Raw genomic sequence first — 16,597 nt, 5'->3', positions numbered from 1 at the left:
TATTGTTGCTGTTGTGAAAGAATAACAATGAATACTTCCGAACCATTAATATAAGTGAATATATAATATGTAATATAATAAGTCATGAAATTGTTAGAACATATTCTTTTTTATTTTATTTATTAACGGAGGATATGTTTATTTTTCTGCTGCTCAAAATACTACTGAATTCTCGGTTTCGATATACTAGGTCTTTAAGTAGCCATTATTTTGTGATACGAACCAAAATGCACCTTTACATCATGCATCTCAAGGCAAAAAGTGTAGATTTATTAAATAATTGTGGAAGTAATATGATAATAAAGATAATGCTGTCAACGGCATTAATTGTAGTAATAGTAGTGAATTATGTTATGAAATGGTAATAATAATAATTGTCACGTGCTAATAATAATAATAATAGTCCATAATTTTATTATAACAATCATAATTATAATAAGGTTTAATACCTATTTTGGTCCCTACTTTTGTAGGGTTTGTTCAAAGTTGTCCTCCTTTTTTTCAGAAGTTCACTAACATCCTATCTTTTGTAAAAGCGGTTCATTTTAGTCCTTTTTGCTTATTCACTTATTATTGACGTGGCACTGACACATAATTTGAGGTGTACATTTTGAGAATAAAAATAAATGACGTGAAAATATTCAATGTTTGGTACTGGTGCAGCTCGATACGGTGAACCCGTAAACGGTGAAGTTCGCCTCCGCGCTCAACCTTGAATCCATGGTCAAGTCGAAGGCGTTGTTTTGATTCCCGCCGCTCCCATCAAAGGTGTTACGGAGCAGGCTTGTGTAGTTATTAGGGTTTGTAAAGTTTGTAAGTTATGTTGGTTCCTCTCCTATTCAATGCTCTCTGTAGTGGCAGGTGTGCAAACCATGTGAAGAACATACTAAAAAAAGAAGAAGAAGAAAAAGAAGAAAGAAACGACATTATTCAATTTCCTCTTTCTTTAATATCAATCACACAATCTGCACAAAAAACCCTAGAATCCCAAATCAGGAAACTCCTAATATGCAAAAACCCAAATCTGCACAAAAAACCCTAGAATCCCAAATCAGGAAACTCCTAATATGCAAAAACCCAAATTGCAGCATGACTCCACCATCCTTTGCCCCATGTCTTCGAACAAACCACGCTGTTGAACTAACCACGATGTTGAACAAACCATGAGCTCAATCTCAACACAAATTGAAAGCAGATTGTTGAACCCCAAATCGCTCCAATTCACCAATTGGTTTTATTCTAAAGGTACTTTCACGTCTTTAATCCCTAAATTTCACACCCTAATTTTAACGCTCTGTTTTACATTTTCCACATGATTTTAATCCTAAACGTAATTAACACCTCAAATTTTTTGTCAGTGCCACGTCAATAATAAGTGAACAGGTCATCAACTTTTTTGCCCGCTGGACAACTCTGCCGTTAACCTTTTTAACGCCGTAAGCAAAAAGGAGCAAAAAGGACTAACGTGAACCACTTTTGCAAAAGATAGGATGTTAGTGAACTTCTGAAAAAAAGGAGGACAACTTTGAACAAACCCTACAAAACTAGGGACCAAAATAGGTATTAAACCTTATAATAACTAGCTAAAAAGCAGAATGTGTTCAAGTTTAAAAAACTAGATTTATTATTGTATAATATAATTAAAAAGTTATAAACATAGTATTTTAAAAATATATTGTAACTAATCCTCTCTTTAGTTGAATATATAAGATTTGAAAAATAAAATTTATATTTATATTAATTTAAATCCATCTATTCTTAAAATATATAAGTAATGTTTCATTTGACGTGTAATTTATAATTTAAATGAAAAAAATAGTAAAATAATATTACAGATTGGAAATTTATATGAAATTCGAAGAAAAAGAAAATTCTATAATGTAGAGTAATGATGTTTGTAGTGATACTTATTTCTACACCAGGCAGGTCACTAGGAGCACATGCATCTTCACACGCATGCAACTCATTACAATATTTAAAAGAAAATTAGCTTTTCTCTAAATTCCAAAGTTTAAAACATTTTCTTTTCAAGTTTTTCCTTAATTTTTCTTCATAAAGCATGGGTGTCGACTCTTTTCTATTTTTTTTATATTGTTTTTTTGTTTGCTGTGATAAAAAAATTGAAAGCCAATAGTGATTGTATAAAAGTATCTTTAAGAGCGCAGTGCAAATATTAGTGACTAAATACATGACAATATGATATGCCTAGTTCACTTCTTCAATCTTCTGGAACACAACTGCGAAGAACTTTTTCCCTTTCAGACGGCAAGTTTTCAGCCTTTCTCTTTTTAAGATCACGAACTAATTTATTGACATATGCAATGTATTTATCGACATCAAATTTTCTTTTGCAGCCTGCATAGTTCATGTAGCGAATTTTCCCAAAAATGGGCCGCTCCTTCCACCCCTGAAATTCATCATAAGAATGTAAATGCCAAAACTCGGAATTTTACAAGAAAATTTAACAACTCTGCTAGTTTTTCATATGATCAAGGAAAAACACCCAGCTCTCTGTTTATTTAATTTTCGTGAAGATAAAAAGGAAAGATCAAATCAATTCTGCCGAACAAGTAGCGGCCCCAGGAACAAAAACACAATTTACCAAAACCACTCTTCCTCCACATTCAAATTAAAATGTAACGAATGAGAATCACACAATCGAACCTGATCATGAACCCCGCATATCGACCACATACAGCCAACATAACCATTTGGATCTCGCCCATCTAATTCATACTGCAGTCAGTCAAAAAATAGTGGTCATTTTTACAAATTGTAATAAGCTTCATTTCATGAAATCAAATGTGCTGACCAAAACTATGCACGTTACCTTGTCATTTAAATACAGAGATATCTCAAGGGCTTCTTCAGGTCCTCGTGTCCACTCAAGTATCTTCTTTGCCCAATACATTCTGTACATCAAATTTTATAATTGAGGAAACAAAATAAGGCTCCTCTTGAAAGGTAGCGTTATACTGCAAGAGATATGGTGAGTCTCTGATAAGATATCATAATGCATTATGCGAAATTGGTAATAATGTTCCACACACAAAAACTAGGAAGTGGTATAACATCAGTTACGCAACTTCACGACACACGTTGTGAGTTGTGTTTTCCTTTTTCGGTCTATAATTAGCTTCCAAATAATGGTGATCATATTTTCTTATTTGAATTTTTACTTTTGATGTACTGAAGATAACTCTTTAATATGCACGACAATGTTTCCTCTCTCTATAATGCAGGCTTATTAATGAAAGAACCTATAAAGAAAACCTCTATGGCAAAAAGAAAAACTAAAGGAGAAGAGTTGATGGATTCTTTTCTTTGCATGACAACGTGTATAATAAGCTTAGAATGAGCATGTGCAACATAAGATACTTCGAAAAGAAACAAACAAGAGACAAGAATTCATCAAGAAGCTACGTACCGCATAAATCCGTGCATTTTCCCCTTGTGAACCATCTCCAGCTGAGAAGCATTCCAGAGCTGTTGATTGCGAGAAAACAATACATTGAATACAATACTTATTTAAGGCAAATGACAATAAAAGAAACAAAGCTTTAGAAAGAGCTGAACCGTAACAACGCATCAAATATTAATGAGGCACCGAGAAACTTAGAACTAGGGAGATAGTAAATTATGTGGGAAAAAGTACGAAAATCTGAGGTTTCAGATTTCTTCAGTTGAGAATATAATTGTTATCCATGAAACATTGGCTTACAGGATCAGAAGTTTGTGCCTTCTCCAATTGTTCCCTCCTGAAAAAAAATACGAAAACTATTTGAACTTGCAAGTAAACAAAAACAAACCAAAGTGACTCACGTGTAAATATGTTCACGCTTATCAGTGGCATGTTCCGTTAAGGTGTTCCGAGCCCAACCCCATGCTCCTTTTATTGAATCATAGTGGGGCTCGTAGAAGCAATAGTTATCAGCAAGCTCTCTCCGCACAATCAACTCCTCCAAGAAAGTATCAATGGCCTTTAAACCACAAGTTAGGAACAGGAAGTTATACTAAATATGGGTATAATATGTTTGTCTATTATCACAATTTTGGGGAAGAAAAGAACATCGAAAAACCGAAAGAATCAAGTGCAGGGCAAGTAAACAAACTTGAGGATGTGAATTTCGCCGCTTACGTGCTTCAAAAGCACATCGCTGAGCCGATATCTGTCCAAAATGCAAATAGGGAGATAAACCAGAAAGTGCATTGGGGTTGCACGGGTTGTTGCGATCTACAGAGTAACCTTTCAACCTTTTTGTCAAGAATCCATTTTCACTTCCCATCAACACATCCCTTGCCGCAATTTCCCCCGGCTCACACCAATCAACTTCAGGAACCTCAGCTCCTCTCCTGGTAATTTGACAAAAACAATCATCAAGGCAGGGGCATCATATCCACATAATTTGCTTATGTGCAAACAACACTAACCTTAACACATCACCAATGAGACCATCCCAGTCAACGGAATGGTTCTCGGGAAGGACCCACGTCCTAGTTGGTAGATTATCTTCAACGTCAGGGAAATCGATGAGATACTCAGAAAGCCTTTTGTTTATCTTTGTCCTGATTGTCTTAGCACTGTACTCCAATTTATCAGAGGCAACCCAAAGTGGCACAACGTTGTGTGCGTCCACTTCATGCACCGTAACTGAATCGCTTACCCTCTTGCAAATCTCTTCTTTACACCTTCGAATTTCCCGCAATGGTGAGAAATCCGTTACCAAAAGTGAAGCTCCACATTCTCTAAGAAACGCTGTCACGGTCTCCTCCGCCTCTCCCTACAATAGAGTTTGAAAGTAGAAACAACATATTAGAAGAGTTAAGACCTTGTTTAGTTAACGGTCTCATGCAAGAGGTAAAATTAATCAGTTCGAGTACAAATTAATATCAGCTTTTGAAGAAATTAAGCAAAAATGTTTCCATAAATTAGCTTCAACAGAGGAGACCACCACTGATTTTGTTGATCAAATGCCAAACTATTTTAGCTTAAGAAGTGGTCTTGAATTCGAGTTTCATATACAATGACTCGGAGGAAATGTTTTGTTCTCTACGGTGATTCTACCAAACTCGTGCATGATTCTTTCAAATGGAAATCTAGCTAAACATCTTCTACAGACCGAAAATTTATAAATAAACTAATTCTAACTTAAGTTTCATTTGAGAGTTAAAAAGTTGATGAAGACCTAAATATTATATAAAAAACTATCCAAACTGTGCAAGTTACCTGGAACAAGAAAAATGGAATTTGAAGAGTATTTTGCATACGGTGACACAATTGGCGCAAGCCCCTGAGCATGAACCCTAGGTGACGGGATTTGGCGCCGAGAAAGCTGTCGAATAGATTGAAAACAACGGCAACGGGAACGTTGGCTTTGTTGGCCTCAGCAACGGCGTGGATCAGAGCCCAGTTGTCTCTCACCCGTTGATCTCTGAACATCCAGTACACGACGGGACCCGAACCCGCTTCTCCAGAGGAACCGCTTTTCAGGGTCCGAATCCGACCTGCCTGAACCGTCATCGGCGACGCTAATTTGGAAGCCATCGTGTTCAACCAAGCGCCTCTACTCCACAAGTCTTGGAGGGAAATTCAACAGTTCCATGTGTGGTTTCAAACCAACGTACGTGGTTCCACTCTCTCTTTGGCACGTGTACAATGCTATTTATTATTATGTTTGTCATTGCACTTAGGCCCAAATAAAAAATCGAGCTCACTAACCTATGGGTTTTTCGTCTGCACTCCCCTTTTTCTTCTTGCACCCCTAAAACCTGGTAATCCCAAAATTATCTCCCATTAAAATAATAATAAAAGTGTAAGAAGAAAAAAGGGAGGTACAGGAATAAATGCCCACATATACGAAAAAAGGCCGAAAGGCTAAGTCAATCTTCAAGGCCCAACCCAAATAATATGTCTGCATTGTTCTGACAGAGAAAATCTCGATCGATCCAATTAAGCTATATATGTATATATGGCCAATTTCTTTTTTTTTAATTTTAAATTAAAGCTGAAAAACTCTAATGCTAAAACAAAAAAATATTTAAAGTTTTATTTCTTCTAATTTAGGAGAAATTATTCAAGCGATAGTAAAAAGAGAGAGGTTGGTGACAGAAGATAAAATGTTTACTTTAAAAGGCTTATATACCTTTAATAAAATTTGTCCGTTTTTATTTTCTGTGATAAATACAGATTAGTTAATTTTTTAAATCTGTTTAGAGATTTTAGTTTAACCTTTCTTTTAAAGGAAAAATGCTTTTTTCTTTTACTGAAAAAACTGTTTTTTTTTTATTAATATGAGTATTGTTTTTAGTAATGAATGATGAGTAATTGAGATTAAAGTAGCAAGAGCATAAGGGTATTTGAGTGGGTTCCCATCCTGAAGAAGCAGATGTCACAAGTGTGTTGTTCTTTTTGAGGTGAAGAATCAATGTCTGAATGTGCTGTTGCTATTAGAAGTGGACAACATTCAACTAAAATCATTGGTTAAGTAAATCCAACAAGAATTAACGGTGGAGGAAAGAGTTTTGGAACAGAAGAAGATTCTTGTATAAAGAGGTTGTCTTCCTACATTAATCATTGCACTGCATAAACGTATGAAGCATCTAGAAAGGATAGAGACAGGTAGATACGTAGAAAGTGAGTGAATGAGTTTTTGGTTGGTGACTGAGCCATTTAGCTATCATTTCTGTCTCTCACTTATATCACTAATTACAAGACCCAACTAACTCTCATCATTCTTCACTCTGCTTTCTATAATTTTAATCATCTCGTTATCTATTTTTCCAATATATTTTATTGTTTCAAGTTATTAATCCATTTTTCATTTAATATTTATTAATATTCAATAGAGGATTTGTAGAACATTATGGGTCTACTTTTAACTGTTCCAAGCAGAGGACGCGCGAGAAATAAAACCATAAACATGATGTGTTCGAATGAGGTAATTTTACTATTGAAGAAAAATGAAGAGAATGGATTTGTGAGATTTGTATAGTTAGCTTCAGCAGACATGCGAATGAAATAACAAGAAATTCCGAGATACTTTTGGTCACTCACAAAAGCACTCAAATTTAGAGTGATTTATGTCAAAAATGTCACTTTTGCTCTCTACCGTTTCTAAAATTATCAAGAACATATATTTGATATTAATTGCACGTATTCAGTTTTAGTACAAGGATATTCGATTCCAGCCGCACGTATTTGGTTTCAGATGAAACATATTTCTATTCGGTTCTAATCTAAGGATATTTGATTCCAGTTATACGAATTTAGTTTTACACTTAACGTATTCGGTTCCAGCTAATCATATTATATTACAAAGATATTTTTGATAATTTTTAATTTTTATTAATTAATATACTTTGTTATCTATTACATTAATTAAATTATACTTAATTTTTATAAATTTTACTTTCAAATCTATCATTATTTACCTTCAAATCCCTTAAAAAAAAATAACAATCAATTTATTTTTATATCTTTTCAAATTCATTAATTTTCTCTCTTTCAAATTCATCATGGAAGATAGTAAAAAAAAGAAAGAAATTCACTGTATATATTATTACCGTTAGCCAAAACACGTGTGCATTTATATATTTTAATTGATATTGTTGATAAATGTATAAACTTGTAATTTTGTTTGTGGACAGTCTATAATAATTGTAGGTGTATAAAGGTGTAATTTCTTTGTAAGCAGTCGTTGAAATATTAAACTTTTATTTTTAAATAAAAAAATCAGTTCAAACAGCAAATAAGAAAAAACTATCGGATATTGAGGATGGTTTTATAAATAGCGGAACGCTGGTATGAAAAGAAGAAGAAAAAAAGTTAAAGATGTTTATTACAAGATCATTGACTGATATTCTAAATATAAGATGGATTTTTAATCATCTTACAAAATAGATATATAACACAACGATAGATCCTCGTAAAAGAATTATAAATATTATAGATTATAGATAGTTATTTCACTTTCTCGTGAACATATAGGGCAGGTTTCCATGTATTTCTTTCCATACTTGAAAAAGTTGTTACTCTTTTTAATTTTAATGTTTTAAATTAAGAAAAAGAATTAGAACAATGATAACAACATATTTTTGACAATATTCTAACATTATTACGTATCATTTCGTAATTAGTTCAAAATTATTCCACTATCAATAATAATAATAATCGTAAACACCAACATAAATAATTACAGAATAACACATAAATGATATTAAGATATTGTAAAAAAAATATTGTCAAAATATTATTATCTCGTAGAATTATAAACTTTCCATGTTTGAAGACAAAAAAAAAAGAGAGAGGTACCTGAGTCCCGTAACCATCATCAATGGCAGCATAAATGCCGCATGTGAGTTAATAAGCACACTGTCAATTGGCCACTTTTTTTAACTGAAAAGAGACAAATAATGTAAGTGGGTATAGTTAGTTGTATCTCTTAACATGCAATTTTCATAACTAAAGTAATGTTAAAACACTAAATTTAGTTATTTTCATTCTTATTGTTAATTCAGTCTTAATATTTTTTATTCAATAAAATTCCATTTTTTACCAATTTGGTTCAATTTAATTATTTTTCTTAATGTTGTTTAGATGATTAACAAATAGGTGAATAATGTATATTATGTGTCCTCTGTTTATGATTTTTTTTTAAATTTTAATTAAAAATTTTATGTGTTAAATCAACATTGTATTAGTGTATCGTATGATAGTAGCAGTATCACGTATCAGTGTTATTATAATTAATATAGTCTCAGTTTTTTAAAAATAAAATAACTTTGTCTATTTATTTCCAAATTTAAACAAAATTTTTTGTTTGAATTTTTATATAAACGTAATACTAAATTTTAGATTAAACTATTTAATTAATTTTTAATCTAAAAATCACAAAAAGAATTAAATAGTTTAAATTGATTTTTAATCTAAAAATCACATAAAATATTAAATAATTTATATAATTTTTAACTTCTTAAAATTTTAAACCATTTGTCTTTATTTTTAAATTTTAATTTTAATTTTAAACCAACTTTATTCCTAAATTAAAAATATTTAATAATAATTTTATAAAAATAAATTTAGTCTAAATTTGAAAGAAGATAAAGAAATTTCATTTAAAAAAATTAAATTAAATAATGAATATAAATATTAAATTAAATATAAAACACGAACACATTAATATTATTTTTATATATAATATTGACTTTATAGATATTTAAAAAAAAAATTTGAAAACGAGTACCGAAGAGAAAGAAAAAGGACATTTTGAAAAGTGAAAACCGAAGAAGATCATGAAATTGACGTATTTGCAGGGTACTTCTTCCTTATGTAATGACAATAAAAGTATGATGAAAGAGTAACTTATCAATCTTACTGAATATTTGGTCTAATAAATTAATAACGTAAAGTAAAAGAAGAGAAATAAATCGAAGGGCATATAAGAAGTAATAAAAATACAATTGAGGAATATTAATATATTAGAAAAGGTAAACTTAGAATATTACGTGTTGGTGAAGTTAAGTGAGTCGGGTATTTATCCTAACTTTTAGTTTATAAAGAAGGATTGGAGAATTCATTTCATCTGAAAAATGTGATGTATTTGATCCACTGATTACCAAATTTTTTTTAATCTATACATTTTGTTACTATAAAGTAGGATTGACCGAAGGGATGTGTTTAGGCGATACCGAATTTGCTGAGACAGCGTTTGAATGTTCATGAATGTGTAATTAATGAGGTAACGGTCATTGTCGAGTAGTTAAGGTGAGCATTGAACGTCATTAACAGGTAAATTAATGGATAAAACCATATAAATAACAATCGATTGAGAAGGTAAACTCTATGTTTTTACTAAATTTTGATAGACTTGCAAAGACAAATTCTGACTTGAGTGTTGGAGTGTTTTCTGCAGGTCACCCCATATTTGAGATTGACAGAACAAGAGTTAAAAAGGAAGGAGGAAGTGAGAAGGACCGATCGGAAGAGAGAAGACGTTCCCCGAACGGTTGCAGCAGGAGTTGCACTCGGTCCCTTTCAACAGAAACCCATTTGTTCTAAATAAAAAGTTAAAGGTGCTAAAGTATGCGTTGTTTATTTTCTATCCTCTTGAAAAAAAATGAGAAATATGAGAGTAAAAGAGATAATAAACATGAGAATGATTTTAATTAAAAATTAAAAATTATTATTCAATGAAAAAGGAGAGTGAAAAAAATACAAGTGACGAAGAAAGAAAACAGGAAAAAGTAGACGAAGATAAAAGAAAAATAGAAAATAAGTATAAGATGAAAAAGTGGTGGAATAGAAGTAAGAAGGGTTTTGTAATGTTGACGTCAGGATTTGATCATAGGAGTACGACCTTCCCTTTTATGATGTGCAATATATAATTACAAAGTTACAAGAAAGTTTGTTGTGGTGCTGGAAGAAAATGTTCCTGAAGCAAATTAAGACATTGAACTTTTTGCGAATAAAATGAATGTTAATAATTTTGTTTCAACAACCCCTTCTGAAATGGGGAAAAGGTTTGAAAAAAGAAAGAAGTCGGTTGAGATTCGTTGTTGAAGAATCGCTCTCTCCAGCATTTTCTGTGCTACTTCATGCCGACACCCTTCCTTTCCTTTGGGTCCTCTCACACCAATCTCTTTTTCTCTCTGCATCACACATCACAACTATGTTTAAAACACAAGTTACCCAACATAACTTTATTATATATTTTCTATTTATCCACCACACCCAACCGTCTCTGCCCTTCACCCATTAAGACATCAAAAATTCAACTCATGCTTCTCCACACGTCTCAGAATCAGACCTCCTAGCTTTTCTAGCTTCTCTACGCTCCAGTAACTTCTATAAACAACCAATTATTATTATCGGATGTCATGTCTTCAACTTCTGTATATACACACTCTTTGTAGGATTAGAGTTGTATATTTGCCAGCGGAAAGAGAAAAAGAATTGGGACCCTATAAGTTTACGTCCAACGTTCGTGTTGGCTAACAGACAAATTCCATGGGGTAGGGCGTTCTTTATATTCAGCGGACAAAACAATCGAAAGAGTTTATTAAGAATCAACGTCGTGACGGAACTTGAAAGCAATGGTCATTGTAAAGTTGCGTGTTTGACGTGAGTTGAACAAGACTTTGGGATGATTAATGCACGAGTTTGACTTTAGGAAGAAAGCTTAATGCCTTTGGACTACGGAGCGGAAAGGATTCACCAATTTAGGAGTGATGAAAGCGGAGTAACAACTTAGATTTTTACGAATGCATCATCGTCATGTCATGTGCCATTCAAGATTCTCTGCAACAGAAACAATATCCGATGCCACATTCCATTAAGACAATTTCTCGTGCCAAACGTTTCACATATTTGGAGAATAATTGCAGCTGTTTGTGAAAGATATAAAACGGAACAGCACTCTTTGCATACTCCAGACCCCAAAAAATAATATCCCGCATTGCTCACTCCTGGCTGTAATTCCAAATTGCTGATAAAGTTTGAGCATATAGATTCGATCTTAGATTATAGGAAAACTGACAAAAACAAAAAAACAAAAGCCTCCTGTCTCGGATTATATTATTAATTCTCAAAATTACTACTGGAACATTACAACATACATTTTCTACGATACTCTTATCGCCTTTACAAATAAGTGCTGGTCAAGCACTTACTTCTGTAGCTTTACGAACAAAGAAGATACGTATCCTTTCTCAGTTCCCAGGATATTTAACGACTTGCAGATAAACCATATGCGACGATTACCGCTGGGAAGTTGCTCGAATCACGAGGTCAGGTAGCAGGAATACAAAAATTCAATCGCCAGATGACCAGAGCGAGAAACAAATACTAGATAGATATAAGAAAATAACTAAAAAGGGACGAGAGAAAGAAGAGAAGGTAGTGGAAAGAATTAAATGAATCCTAAAAATTAAAATTCCTAAAAGAATTGTCACGCAGAGGAAGTGTCCACAAAAACCTCGTTTAAGACATCGTCCTCACCGTTTGCCATGCTGAACAGCTCTGCATCCTTCTCTTCATCACCTGAAAAATCCTTTCTTTCCAATTTGGAATGAGCTGCAGTAAAAATCAACTTGTGAATCCTATCCAGTGCTTCTCTGGAGTGTCCTTGTGCACACACCCATCTCCAGGAAGACCAATTGCATTTGAAGCCGGGTGAAGTTGCGTGAAGGAAAATCAACCTAACCGCAACTCTTCCCAAGGACTTAAACTCGGTGAGATGAGTTTCCCACACGAGTCTACTGCTTTGGGGATTCATAATCTTCATTTTCCCAGTAACAGGATCCCTCTCCTTCATCTGCACAGCACGGGCGTACACTGGGTCAAGCCCTTGCGTTCTCCATTTCATAAGCTCCATTAGAACAATATGAGCCTCGTCCCTTGAAACGAGCCTTGTTATGAGTTTATCCACGTCTTTCTCTTGTTCCGGTGTCAAGTACTTAAACGGTGGAAGGTACTTCCCACTCGTGTCCCTCACCAAATACACAGGATCAAGAATGTAAGCTGCAGCCCAAGCAGGGTGGTAGTTTTTCATGAACCTTTTTTCAATGATTTTCTCCACCTCTCCTTCCCCAACCTGAGTTTTGGAGCTCCAGTCCTTCACTCGTGCCCTTAACTCACCCCATAGTGGAAGGCATTGCCCTACAAGAGGCCTCTCTGTCTCAATCTCCTGAATCATCTCCTTCACCAACTTAACCAATGAATGAACCGCTTCCAACTCATTCCAAAACCCCACATCTCCAATCATGTCCCCGACTTCCCTCGCATTCTGGTCTTCTACGGATGCCATTTTCAGAGACTCGTCCAAAAGCACCAGCTGTAATGCCCCGACCGAACTCAACAAGTCCTCCATCATTGCATACACGGTGTCAAAAGATTCGAACTCCCGCGAGGGCAACGGCATTCGCAGCGGCCACGCATGTCCGTACTCCTGCTGTTGGTACTTGTGAAAACTGTTCCTCACTCGAGTTTCGTAGTTAACGAAACTCGCGAGCTTGACACAATTCTGAGTTACGGTGCTAAACAGTGAGAGCTCCTTGTTGAAGTCCTTGATCAAACTGTTGAACCCTTGGTACTGACAAGAAAGGTTAACCATCCAAGGGTTTCGATTCTCCAAGTTTCTCAATGCCTTCTTCTTAAACTTGTCCGCAACAACGCCAACACATTGTTGCACGACATTCTCACAAATGCCGGTAACTGTCTCCCAAATAACTTCTTCCGCGTAACTGGAAGGAGCAGAACCGCCAACAAACACTGTCCTTCTGTGCAAACTGGTCCCATTGGGAAGATTAACGGTCATGTTAACCAACTTCTCTTCGCAGTACTTCTTCCCCTTCCGTTTCCACCCATCCGAGGCTACTTGAAAGAACAAAGCGTCTCTGATTCGCGCTTCTGAATCTGCTTTAGCTTCTTCAAACTTCGCGTCCAATCTACTTCCAGCGAACTCTCTGACAGACACTGAGGGTAACCCAACCTGATTAAGAAACGCTCTGAACTTGGGGTGCTCCAGAGAGGAGAAAGAGACAGAACCACAGGATTCGTAGACCCAATCGGCGAGACAATCAAAAGCGGTATCGACTTGAGCTTTGCTGAGAGTTGGACCAGGTGAAGTTTTGGGACTCTTTAGCTTCTTCACACTGTCTTCCAACATAGCTAAGGCGCCCAAATCCTCCTTCCCTCCCGACAACATCAAATGCGGTTGCTGCGGCAGCGCGTACGTCAGCTCTCCGAAGAATCGCAACGGATCCACTACGGCCAGCGGCGACACTTCGTAGGATGAAGCGCGGCCGGATGCTGAGGTTCTCTTGCGGTTGTTGTGGTTGGTCGGGGAAGGTGGTGGAGAGGCGACCATGGCGGCAGCGGCGGCGGAGGGGGATACGGAGGAGATTGGTTTGGCGGCGGAATTGAAATTGGGGCACGTTCCGCGCTTTAGATGCTCGGAGGCCGTGCGAGAGGGATTCGAAGCAGAGAAAACGGCGTCGCACAGAGAGCACCTGAGTTTGACGGCTTTGGGGAGCCCTGTTTCGGTGTTGTGCAACAGCATGGGTTCCAGGTGCGCCCAATACCATGCCCCTTTGCCCTTCATAGCTTTGGTTCGAACCGTCATCAACCCTTCGTAGCGCTTGTGCGCAGATTTTGCAGTGAGTTCATCGGCTGAAGCTGAGTCGGCAGAGGGTGTGGTACTCGCCATCGCAAGTGGGAAGTTGAAGAGTAATATTTTCAATTGGGATTGAAAGGGGAATGAAAACTGTAGTTTTCTTTTGCGAGGATGAACGGTTTTGTTTTATTACATGTTCAAATGCATCAAGTTCTGTGCATTCAGTCGGGAAAAGGAGGTGGCAGCAGCGGCCGGAATTTGAATTTCCGGTGGGTTGCCATGGAACTAAGCGGTCATCTCCGTCAGGACTTTTAAGGGGGGAAATGGAGTTTGTTATTTGAAAGATGTGTCTTATTATTCTGCAAAATTTGAGAGATTTAGTTTGTTTAGGGAGAAAGAAGGGAGCCAGAAATAGCAAGGCACATGAGGCTGAAAGAGAAAACAAGAACAAATTCCGTCACCTTCACGCGAAAACTATCTGCGAGTGGGGGACATTCTTCAGGAATGTTGATGGGAACTGCTACAACGAGGTAACGCTGGAATAACACCTGTTACTATCCCACGAACGAAACCAAGACATGATGATGGCTGTCGCAGCCCAATTCCCACTCACTGGCAAGTGGACATCACGCGCCGCGGAGAAGGCTTTTAGTTTTGAGTTTCCGCATCTGTTTGACGTTCTATAGTTTTGTTTGTGTTTTTTTAAACCTCTCTTTATTACTTCTCTACACTTAAATTCAAATTAAATCAATTTCAATTTCCTGAATTGTACTAGTAAATGTTTATTTTCTAAATATTCTTTAATGATTATTTTGAAATAAGCTTGTCTTTAAATTATATATTTAAAAGATAATTTAGGAAATTATTTTTTATTATATAAAAATAAATATATTAGACTAATTTAACTAATATTATTAGTCACTGTAAAAGTAATTAGATTTACTCATAATAAAGTATGGACAAATATTTATCATTTTCCCTTTTCCTCTCAGGGACTTGTCGTGGGTCTGTTACCTGCATTTTATTAGCATTTATTCTAGTGTTTAATTTTGACAAAGAAAAAAGGGGCTTTTTAGTCTTCATATTTTATAGTCTTTATTAATATTTGTTAACAAAAATAGAGAACACAGATATATGGTCTGAATAAGTAGTGTCACTTCAATTAATTTTCTGAATTATTTTAAAAGGCCATTTTAAGATAATTAATACGAAAAAAATTATTTATATTATCAACATATGATAAGATGTCATTTATGATTTGCATACATGGTTCTTTTTAGACTTAATAAAAAGACATCTGTAATATAAAACATTTTGGCACGGTCATTTAATAAAAGAAATGTTTTATATGATCATTTAATTGATTTTTATCACATGTATTTTAAGAATATTTTTATGCATAGATAATATTGCACTGATAAGATATAAAAATAATTAAATAGTCTTTTTATTATATGAAAGAATATAACGACTTTAATTTAAATTTAAATTTGGTATTCAAAATCAACTTTGTCTTTCACGTTCCTTAGATAAATTATGCTAACTAGTATTATTAGTTTACTAATATCATATATTAATGACACATTAGTTGTTATATCGTGTTAGATGTGACATGTACAAAGTAAACATTTTAAATATGACAATAGTTAAGTTTGTTGTAGTTGATTAAATATATCAATAGTTACACATTTTCAAACCACAGCAAAAAAATTAGAACTATATTATGTATTTTTACTCTTCAACACCTTTTAATTTAGATTTCTAGTGAGTAAATTGGTCTTAATAGTTAACATAATTCATTTAAAGTACTGATATGAATAGGGATAGCAATAAAATCGTTCTTATAAGTTTTTATTAAACTTGATTGTATTTTGAAAAAAAAAAAGTGTGCATTAGTAAAGTATTGATAGTATTTAATTTTTTAAATTAAATAAGAAAGAAGATGAATATATATATATATATATATATATATATATATATATATCTAAATACCATTTATATTATTCAAGTACTCATAGTTTATGATGTAGTTTGATAAACTTATAAGTATTGGTTTTTTTTTTCATTCTCTATACACTTATATATTTCTTCATTTCTTTCATTCAATCGTTTTATTTATTTTATATTCATAAAATTCATTCAAATATTAAAGATGTTTATGTTTTTAAATTTATTTTCTCCTTTTTGTGCATTTATGTTTAAGTAATCTATTATTAATTTTATTGAATCAAATAGTTTTTACGATATACACTTTATTATTTTAATTTCTTTTAATATTTTTATTTATTATGTATTTTGTTAATTAAGAATGGCTCATTTTCGATTTCAACGTATTCAATTATGTAAATCTTTATTTGACTTATAACATACAAAATTTAAGTTGTTTGTTCGATTTGATTTCTAATATTTGTCTGAATAATTTTTATTTTGCTAAAAAACTTTTTACTATGTTTGATTATATATCCAATAAATCTTCTTATGTTTTT

General features: G+C 34.1%; 2 protein-coding genes across 3 annotated transcripts; both read right to left on the bottom strand.

Annotated features, from left to right (window-relative positions):
- Positions 1-2,134: 2,134 nt before the first annotated feature.
- Positions 2,135-5,622, bottom strand: PHR1 (photolyase 1). 2 transcript variants are annotated; one of them, XM_047317974.2, is made up of 9 exons: positions 5,228-5,622; positions 4,432-4,781; positions 4,113-4,353; positions 3,823-3,980; positions 3,722-3,758; positions 3,428-3,486; positions 2,831-2,912; positions 2,665-2,736; positions 2,135-2,407 (listed from the first exon to the last, which is right to left on the bottom strand). In XM_047317974.2, exons 1-9 carry the CDS (start codon positions 5,543-5,545, stop codon positions 2,219-2,221), a joined length of 1,506 nt encoding a protein of 501 aa, XP_047173930.1. In that variant the 5' UTR covers positions 5,546-5,622; the 3' UTR covers positions 2,135-2,218. The 2 variants fall into 2 exon arrangements, with proteins under 2 accessions (XP_047173930.1, XP_047173931.1); XM_047317975.2 differs by lacking the exons at positions 2,135-2,407; positions 2,665-2,736 and having other exon boundaries at positions 2,836-2,975.
- Positions 5,623-11,543: 5,921 nt separating this feature from the next.
- Positions 11,544-14,819, bottom strand: LOC124841656 (uncharacterized). Its single transcript, XM_047317969.2, has one exon. The coding sequence runs from the start codon at positions 14,202-14,204 to the stop codon at positions 11,946-11,948; it is 2,259 nt and encodes a 752-aa protein (XP_047173925.1). The 5' UTR covers positions 14,205-14,819; the 3' UTR covers positions 11,544-11,945.
- Positions 14,820-16,597: the final 1,778 nt, after the last annotated feature.

The sequence above is a fragment of the Vigna umbellata genome, chromosome 10 (genome assembly GCF_029865625.1).
Source record: "Vigna umbellata cultivar VRB3 chromosome 10, Vumbellata_1.0, whole genome shotgun sequence".
In the NCBI taxonomy this organism is placed as follows: domain Eukaryota; kingdom Viridiplantae; phylum Streptophyta; class Magnoliopsida; order Fabales; family Fabaceae; genus Vigna; species Vigna umbellata.
Note: the sequence above shows the minus strand (reverse complement) of the source record. Positions and strands in the feature narration are given on the sequence as shown.

Bases quoted from the DNA above. Each gene is read 5' to 3' on its own strand.
- PHR1 (XM_047317974.2), bottom strand. From the start codon at position 5,545: ATGGCTTCCAAATTAGCGTCGCCGATGACGGTTCAGGCAGGTCGGATT. The intron at 4,354-4,431 runs GTTAGTGTTGTT...TCAAATTACCAG, and splicing joins CTCATTGGTGATGTGTTAAG to GAGAGGAGCTGAGGTTCCTG. The intron at 2,913-3,427 runs GTACGTAGCTTC...TTTGATGTACAG, and splicing joins AAAATGCACGGATTTATGCG to AATGTATTGGGCAAAGAAGA.
- LOC124841656 (XM_047317969.2), bottom strand. From the start codon at position 14,204: ATGGCGAGTACCACACCCTCTGCCGACTCAGCTTCAGCCGATGAACTC.